The sequence below is a fragment of the Myotis davidii genome, unplaced genomic scaffold (genome assembly GCF_000327345.1).
Source record: "Myotis davidii unplaced genomic scaffold, ASM32734v1 scaffold1284, whole genome shotgun sequence".
NCBI classification, from domain to species: Eukaryota; Metazoa; Chordata; class Mammalia; order Chiroptera; family Vespertilionidae; genus Myotis; species Myotis davidii.
In genome coordinates this window covers 418,537-428,261 of record NW_006295187.1, presented here as the reverse complement: position 1 = coordinate 428,261, position 9,725 = coordinate 418,537, and the positions used below count along the sequence as shown (strand labels likewise).

Here is a 9,725-nt window from a genome sequence, read left to right as displayed (position 1 = left end):
CCCCCGACCCCCCTGCCGGCCTGGTCGCCCCAGGCAGCCTGCTGTTCAGTCATGTGGTCATCCCTCCCTGACCCCCCTGCTGGCCTGGTCGCCCCACGCAGCCTGCTGTTCAGTCATTTGGTTGTCTCTCACTAACCCCCCTGCTGGCCTGGTCGCCCCACGCAGCCTGCTATTCATTCGTTTGGTTGTCTCTCACTAACCCCCCTGCTGGCCTGGTTGCCCCATGCAGGCTGCTATTCGGTCGTCCATTTGGTTGTTTTGATCGTGATGACCCCTGGCTTTTTATATATTAGGATGGGGACTAATCTATTGGGTTGTTGCAGTAAAGGAGATGGCATATGTAAAATGCTCAGCACACTTATGGCACATTAAATATACTCAGTAGGTGGTGCCCTTATTATTACTATTATTTTTAGCTATTACACAGAATCTTTCAGAACATTATTCATTTCCCCTGCTTAATTTGTTCAAAATAATGGCTGATGGTCCAGCTGTCTTTCACCAAACAACCCAAACAGTAATCTTCATGTCTCCCCATTGTGCAACTGCAAATATGGAGAAATTGTTTCTGTATCTCAGTATTGAAAAGAGAAGACTTTTCTTAAACAGTTTTTAAAAAAGTTTAAAAATAAAAATATCACCTGTTTATTATCTAAATTGTCATGATTTAATAAAGAACTAAAATGGCTTAAGTGCTTAAGAATTATGACTGATTATGGGATATGAAAATCATCTCCCAGAACTTTTTCTTTCTTTTTTCTTTTTGTTACTCCTCACCGGGGAGTAACATAGATTTTTAAAGAGTGGAAGGGAGGGGGAGAGACAGAGAAAAACATGGATGAGAGAAAGACACATCAATTGGTTGGATCAAGGCTGAGGGTTGAGCCTGCAACCAAGGTGTGTGCCCTTGACCAGAATCGAACCCAGGACCCTTCAGTTCGTGGGCTGACATTCTATCCACTGAGCCAAATTGGGTAGGGTGTCCCAGAACTTTTCTTGAATAAAATGACACTTTTGTTTCATTTGACCCATTAAATGTCTGTAACCCTTTTTTCCCCCCTTTGTTTGAGTCTGTGCTATATATGTTTTAACAGAGCTAGAACTGCCTCATTCATCTGTATTGCCTGGTACTATGGTACCTTAAACACGATAGGCACATTGTGTTACTTTTTTTAAACCAAGGTTTTGTGAGGAAAAGTTACTATAATTACATATAGAATTATATACTATCAATGAAGTTATGCCATTTCAAAAGTTAATGATTTTAACATTTTCAATTTCAGATTTCCTTTTTTTCTGGGGAGCTGTATTTTTGGTAACGACAACTTTAGTTGCCATTGTGAAAAAAGAAAACAAAGAGGTATCAGTAGGAAAAGAAGAAACGCAAGGTATCACAGATACTTACAAGCTGCTTTTTGCAATTATAAAAATGCCGGCAGTTCTGACATTTTGCCTTCTGATTCTAACTGCAAAGGTAAGAGATTTATAAAGCTAATTTACCATTCTGTTATAATTACCAATATGGTAAAATACTTCTGTTGTCTTTTCATATCATAGGTTCTTTTCCACTACTATTAGAATTTAACAACAAAAAACAATTTTCGGTTTATTAAATGTGTTTTAAAAGGTATGATGATATCAAATATAATTTCAAAGTAAGCCAAATGTTTGGGATTTTGAAAAGAATTATACCAATTTGAAGTAAGTCTAGTAAAAGTGAACTTTTATTTAATGAATGATATTAATGCTTAGTATACAAGTGACTGCCTTGAAAAAAATAATAGCTCTCTATTATTATAATGAGTATACATTTAACATCAGATATAGTACAATTATTTACTTAAGATGTGATTTACAATGATATAGAAATATATGACTATTACAAGTTTATTTAAACCATAAAAGAAATGGGGATTTTGGTGATGTTGATTTTATTCTTTGTTTTCTGTATTAAGATGTCCTAATCTTATAGCTCTAAAACATTTTAAAAACATAATGCTAGAAGAAAGGTGAGTATACTTTGTTAAAATGAGCTATTGCTATTGTTGAAATTAATACTCCTAAAATCTAAAATCAGTGATAGGAATTTCATATTAATATTTAAACTTATCTACATAAACACTTTACAACTATCTTTGACAACTCTGAGGTAAAAGTTGTAGCTTCAGTGTTTTGAAATAATGTTTCCTCCTCTCTAATGATAAGGTGGGTTAAATTTTAAGGAAACATGAAGGAGGCTTAAACTTGAGAAACTTAAGGTTCAAGTGTAGGAAATGCTAAAAAGTTCAAGGAAGACTATATTAACTAATTACATATAGAGCCCTTGACCAGAAACATTTTTGGTATATTTTCTTTGGTATATTTTCCCCTATATGTGTGTGCATACATATACTTTATATACAGAAATACAATAAATTACTTTTATAATCAATTTGGTATTAATGCTATATATATTTATATATAAACATAAACACTTTAAAAGTGTAATAGGATCATACTGTATATAAATTTTTATCATATTTTTGTCTTATGATTCCATGTGCCTGTATCATTAAATCATATTTGAAAACTTTTATTTATTTATTTAATATATTTTATTGATTTTTTACAGAGAGGAAGGTAGAGGGATAGAGAGTTAGAAACATCGATGGGAGAGAAACATTGATCAGCTACCTCCTGCACACTCCCCATTGGGGATGTGCCCGGAACCAAGGTACATGCCCTTGACCGGAATCGAACCCGGGACCCTTGAGTCCGCAGGCTGATGCTCTATCCACTGAGCCAAACCGGTTAGGGCTGAAAACTTTTAAATAACTATATAATTGTCACATTGTATAAATTTACCATAATTTATTCAGTCATTTTTCTGTTGCATATTTAATTTGCTTAGTGTTTTTAATTATAAAAATGTTCTAGTGAATACTTTTTGCATAAGTATTTCTTTGATGTTCTATTTCCTAACAATAGATTCTTAAATAGGCAATTAGTGGGTCAGTAAATATAATTGCTAAATTACTTTTTAAAAGATTATAATAATTTTTACTGTCCCCAGTAATATATAAGGAGGTACTTTAGTTACAGAGTCTAGAATCCCATGTTCTCCTTTTAAAGTAAATCTCACCAAAAGTGACATTTCTCTTAACTTTTAGTATCAGAAATCTCTTAATTTTTATATAAATGAAATATCCAGTATGTATTCTTATGTCTAGCTCTTATATTCTTTTACTCAACATTATACAGAGTGTTCCAAAACACACTTTAACAGCTGATGGCAAAATTGATGTTTCTTTCTTTTCAGATATAAGCCATTGGAATTAATAGTGGTATTCAAAGTATTTATACAGTTTTGGGACACCCTGTATTTGTATAATTTATCTATATTGTTAATTTTAGCAGTAGTTTGTTCATCTCATTGCTTATAGCATTCCATTGTATGAATTTGTTACAATTTTATCAACAAATATTGAGGTTATTTCTACTTTTGGACTATTATGAATATTGTTTGTATGAATATTTTTATATATTACTTTAGGTGAACATTTAGATGAGTAAATACCTAAGTGTAGAATTATTGGGTCATAAATATTTGCATTAGTATATATTGCCAAACAAGTTTCCAAAGAGGTTGTTGTTTCAATTCTTTCATCAGCAGTATTTGAGTTCCAGTTGCTTCACAGACTTGAGAACAGATTGTCTTTTCAATTTTAGCCTTTTTGGTGGGTATGTAGAGGCATCTCATTATGGTTATGATTTTCATTTCCCTGATGACTAAAGAAGTTGAGCATTTTTCATATGGTTATGGCCATATGAATATTCAGAGTTGACTTTTTCTTTAAATTTGTAGAATTTTGATTTTTTAAATATCCTAGATTTGCCGAAGCCGGTTTGGCTCAGTGGATAGAGCGTCGGCCTGTGGACTGAAAGGTCCCACGTTCGATTCCGGTCAAGGGCATGTACCTGGGTTGTGGGCACATGTGGGAGATGTGCAGGAGGCAGCTGATTGATGTTTCTCGCTCATCGATGTTTCTCGCTCATCGATGTTTCTGACTCTCTATCTCTCTCCCTTCCTCTCTGTAAAAAATCAATAAAATATATTTTTAAAAAAATTAAATATCCTAGATTTGAGGTTGCTGTTAGTTGTGTCTATAACAAATATCTCCTATCTATACCAGTTTTAAGACAGATTAAGTGTTGAAGTGAGTTTGCATATCTGATTTTTACAAAGAGAATGAGTGAAATTATTTTCTAGACTTAAGTGAAATATCTTTGACCTTTAATATTTTTATGGTGAAATTTACTTTTTGGCTCCATTCCAATAAGTTAAAGTATATTTCTTTAAACAATTTTTTTATTTGATAGAGTTTCATACTTATTAAAATTTTACTGTTTAAAGAATTCACATATAACCTATCAACTTCTCCATTAACTTTTAGTTCCCCTTTACTTTGTAAATTTGCACTCTATTACCTATTTTTTTTGAAATGTTTGAGAGTAATTTGTACATACCATGACCCTTTATCCATAAATACCATAAGTATGTATTTCCTAAGAATGGCAAAGCCACACTTCTACACTAATAAAAGAGAAAAATGGTAATTGGTGTATGACGCTACCCTTTTCATTGGCTAATCAGGGCTATATGCAAATTAACTGCCAATTAAGATTGGCAGTTAACTGCCAACAAGATGGCGGTTAATTTGCATATGTAGGCACAATGCAGGGAGGCGAAAGGGAAAGCAGGAAGAAGCCCCCTGCCACTGACAGTGATCAGAAACCCAGGGCGGAGCTAAGAGCTGGGGCTGCCTTTGCCCTGCCCCCCAGCCATGATCAGAGAATCAGGTGCCTTTTCTGCCCTGGCCAGTGATAGCAGGAAGTAGGGATGGAGCCAGCGATGGGAGCTGAGCACAGTCGAAGCTGGCAGTCCCAGGAGCTAGGCGTCCCTTGCCTGGGCCTAAAGCGGAGCCCACGATCGCGGGGCTGCTGCAGCTGCGGGTCCCTGCTGCCCGGGCCGGACGCCTCAGCCAGAGGTGTCCTGCAGGGGCAGGGGCGGAGCCCGCGCGATCGTAGGGCCCCCTGCTGCCACTGCAGGTCCCCACTGCCCGGGCTGGACGCCTAGGCCAGAGGCATTAGGCCTGGGCAGGGGCAGAGCCTGCAACCGCGGGGAGCTGGGGGTCCCCTGCCCAGGCCTGATGCCTGGGCCAGAGGCATCAGGCCTGGGCTGGGGGCAGAACCAGTGATGGGGGGAAATGAGGGTCCCCTGCCCAGGCCTGACACCTCTGGCAGGGGCGTCAGGCCCGGGCAAGGGGCCGATCCTGCGATTGGAGGGTGATGGAAGTCAACGCCTGAGGGCTCCCAGTATGTGAGAGGGGGCAGGCTGGGCTGAGGGACACCCCCCCACACACACACCCCGTGCACGAATTTCGTGCACCGGGCCCCTAGTAATAAAATAATCAGGGTTGTTTTTTTTTATCCTTAGCCGAGGATATGTTTCCATTGATTTGTAGAGAGAGGATGGAAGAGAAAGAGAGATGAGAGAGAGAGAGAGAGAGAGAGACATCAATGTGAGAGAGAAACACAGATCAGTTGCCTCCCCTATGCGCCCCATTACAGGATGGAACCTTTAATCTAGGTATGTGCCCTGAATGGGAATCCAAACCGCCACCCTTTCGATGTATGGGACAGTGCTCCAATCTAATGAGGCACCAGCCAGGGCAGGATATTTTAAGTGGATACAATATTAATACCTAATCATAGTCCATATTTAAATTTCTCCCATTGTTCCAGTAATAGCCTTTATAACCTATTTTTTTCTTGTTAGGAATCCAACCCAGGACCACACTTTACATTTATTTGGCATGAGCCTTTCTTTGGTCTTTATGACCTGGACATTTTTAAAAGAATATTGGTCTTTCATTTATGTTTGTCTGATGTTAATTTCTAGACTCATTTATATAAATATGTCAGAAATATCACAGAAGTAAGAATTACTTCAGAAGCTATTTCATGTTCCTTTATTCCACTAACTGCTGTTAACTTTGATTACTTTGTTAACCCATTATAACATTACTTTCCTTTTGTAATTAAAAAGTAATTTATGGGGAAATAAGTTGAGATTATCTGGATATCTTAATTCACCTCAACCTTTACTTACTACTCTTACCATCCTTACTTTTGTTGTTGTTTTTAAGAATTAATCTAACTATACTTTTTTCTTCTCCCTCATTTTATTCGACTTCTCAGATATAATGTTTTCTCAGAATTACTTTTGAAATGTTAGGAGACTTGAAATTTGTATTATGGTCAGTCATAAATCATCAAAACTGTGTATTCTCCATTTTAACCAGATTTATTTGGAGTCAATTAATGACTTTTTTAAAAAACTTAAACAAATCAGTAAGTTTGGATTTGGACACTTTATTTTAACAGATTGAACTTTTTTTTTTTTTTTTTAAATATATTTTATTGATTTTTTACAGAGAGGAAGGGAGAGAGATAGAGAGCTAGAAACATCGATGAGAGAGACATCGATCAGCTGCCTCCTGCACATCTCCTACTGGGGATGTGCCCGCAACCCAGGTACATGCCCTTGACCGGAATCGAACCTGGGACCTTTCAGTCCGCAAGCCGACGCTCTATCCACTGAGCCAAACCGGTTTTGGCAACAGATTGAACTTTTGAAGTAGAAATTTTGTTGTAATTAGAGCCACCTACAGTTCCTAAGAGTGCTGAATTTTTAGTTGTTTTCACTGAATATTGTCAGTAGACCATAGGGCAAAATGCACCTTCTCTAACTTGATTGTTGTACCAGATATAATAACATACTTGTAACTGTCAGGGGTTAATCATGAGATTGAGTTTATTGAGAACTTACATATGCTTGGAAGAAAATATTTCTTAAGTCACAAATTAAAATATTTTTTTGTTTTTATATTGCAGATTGGTTTTTCAGCAGCAGATGCAGTAACAGGACTGAAATTGGTAGAAGAGGGAGTACCTAAAGAACATTTAGCCTTATTGGCAGTTCCAATGGTTCCTTTACAGATAATATTGCCTCTGATTATCAGCAAATACACTTCAGGCCCCCGGCCACTAGATGTATTTTACAAAGCCATGCCCTACAGGTAAAAACAAAACAGAATCTTCTTAAATAAGCAAGGTTAAATGAGGAACATTCATTAGTGCCACTAATATCTGTGTGTGGAGTATATATAGAAAAAGGCTTGAAAGCATCTTTAATATCTTTTATATACACTTTTCTCTCTTTTTTAGCTTAATAGGTTTTAGATACAAGCTTCTTTCCTGTGGTAGACACACAGATTTCTGTTTTAGTTGTTTTTTAACCTAAAATGGAAGTCAGCTCCATTTTTTCCCCCCTATAGATTATTGCTTGGATTAGAGTTTGCTCTTCTGGTTTGGTGGACTCCTGAAGTAGAACATCAAGGGGGATTCCCTGTATATTACTATATCATGCTGCTGCTGAGTTATGCGTTACACCAGGTAAGCTTCTTGTAGTTTTCTGAGGAAGTAAACTGTTCTTGGTAAAATAAAAAAAGACATTTTTCTACAGTGGCTTTAAAATAATGATAATAAGTTTTAAGATTTAAGCACAGATCTGACAATGAAATTATTTGACAGTGTCCTTTAACCCTTACTACTTTTGATTTAATGAGTTCTATTAATGAAAAGAGTTTTTTCTTTATTCATTTCATTTTTTTGTTCATTTGACAAATATTTTTTACATTTCAGAATTTATTTCAAATTAGTAATTCTATCCTTACTAAGTATTTCTCAGTCCATCCCTAGACTTGAGTTCTTTCTTTCCTCTAGTCCCAATATTTTTTTCTTTCTGAAAGTATTAAAAAATAAGGATGGCTACTGGGTTAAAGGTTACAGGTTTTTGGTTTAGATTCTGGTTTGAAAGTTATAACTTACTCTTTGTGGTTTTGGAAGCTGTGTGTCAATCTGTTTTTCTTTCTTTATTAAATATGTTTGTAATCCCTAAAAAAAGTGATACCCACTTTGCTGTAGCCTCACCTAAGCTACTGTTGCACAATGGGGTTTCGTTTGGGGGCAAGTGATTCAAGCAAATGGCAGATGCCCAGCAGAATCCTTGGGACTCAACTGCAGTTATCGCTAATGTGTATTTTAGAGTTGCTTTGGATTTTTCAATGAAACCTAGCTTAAACGTTTGAAAGTTATACTTACATTTGGGAAGTTATATTTATCAACTCTTCACTTTGTTTTTAACTGAAACTAAAAATATGTCCACCAAATAATCTCAATAATTTTTTTGCATCCAATTGTCTCATTTAAAAGAACTCCATGGATCATGTCTGACTAACTATGTAAACCATCGAGGCCAGGGTGTCAAATGTAATTTTCTTTTGTTTTGCACAGACTTAGTTAAATAAAAGTTAAAAGAAGTGCTTTAGCTTAACAAATGCTTTACTACCTGTCTAAGTAAAAGAAAACTATGATGTAGTAGTCCAAAAATCGTTCATTTGGCTTTAGATTTCATTAGAGAATTTTTTAAAGTGTAGTCATTGAAACCCAGACAACCAGATGCTTTGTGGGAGAAAAGGTACAAGGCCAAGTACATTTGAGAAATGATACATGACACAACCCCTCTTTATGTAGCATCTTAATCTTTCCTTCAACAAATAGGAAGTGGATACTGATTCCGTGATAGAAAACATTCTAAGTACTAAAGTATAACAGTGAGTAAACCATGCTGAAATCCCTGCCCTAAGGAGTTTATATCCTAAAGGCTTTCAAAAGGCCTACAGTGAAAGGGACCTGTTTAATTTATGTAACAGTGTTTCTCAGTCTTATTTGGTATTGTAACATCCCATGGGACAATATTCAAGGGAATGCTGTCTTGGAAGCATGGTTTATTTCCATATTCCTAAATGGAGGGTTAATTCTTGCCTCTTAAGCACTTTTGCCTTTAAGATTTTTTTTTCTTCAATTTGTCACATACATTTTGAAATGTTTTTTTTCTATGTATATAGACAAAAATTATATTTGAGTGCTTACATGTATAATACATATATACATATAAAATAAATATACACACGTATATGATACTAGAGGCCCAGTGCACAAAAGGACGTTACAAACCCTGGCTCTATATATATATAGATATTTAGGTACAGTACAAATATGGGGTTTTGCATATTGCTTCAAAGCCACCTCATCTGTCATTTTCTCATTTGAGCCTTCCTTGACTACTTATGGTAAATTAAGCTCTCATTTATCTAAGCCCCAGTAGTACAATTTGTATCCTTCTGTTTAGAATACTTAATGCATTTCAACATATTTATTTATTACCTATTTTCCCAGCCTAGAATAAATTCTTGAAGGGCACAGAGAGACTGACTTAGTCGTTTTTATATTGTCATGATCTGGCCTAAAGCCTAGTCAATAAAAAATGTTCAATAAATGTTTTTTTACTTGAGTTTAATAAGGGTCATAAAAATTAATTTTAAGGTTTGTAATTTTGATTTTCTTAATTTAGACTATAGCTTTATAAAGCCCAACCATATTAAAGATGTTTTACATTTTCCTTGTAGGTTACATTGTACAGTATGTATGTTTCCATAATGGCTTTTAATGCAAAGGTTAGTGATCCACTTATTGGAGGAACATATATGACCCTTTTAAACACTGTGTCCAATCTGGGAGGAAACTGGCCTTCTACAGTAGCCCTTTGGTTAGTGGATCCC

At 35.9% G+C, this 9,725-nt stretch overlaps 1 protein-coding gene across 2 annotated transcripts in view; it reads left to right on the top strand.

The window, feature by feature from the left end:
- SLC33A1 (solute carrier family 33 (acetyl-CoA transporter), member 1) overlaps positions 1–9,725 on the top strand; it is a 22,565-nt gene that overhangs the window by 10,331 nt on the left and 2,509 nt on the right. For both annotated transcript variants that reach the window (XM_006769894.2, XM_015567914.1), the window contains exons 2-5: positions 1,284–1,474; positions 6,937–7,121; positions 7,380–7,497; positions 9,573–9,725. The exon at positions 9,573–9,725 is cut by the window's right edge and continues 63 nt beyond it. In XM_006769894.2, coding sequence (XP_006769957.1) covers positions 1,284–1,474; positions 6,937–7,121; positions 7,380–7,497; positions 9,573–9,725 — 647 coding nt within the window. The remainder of the gene's footprint in view (positions 1–1,283; positions 1,475–6,936; positions 7,122–7,379; positions 7,498–9,572) is intronic.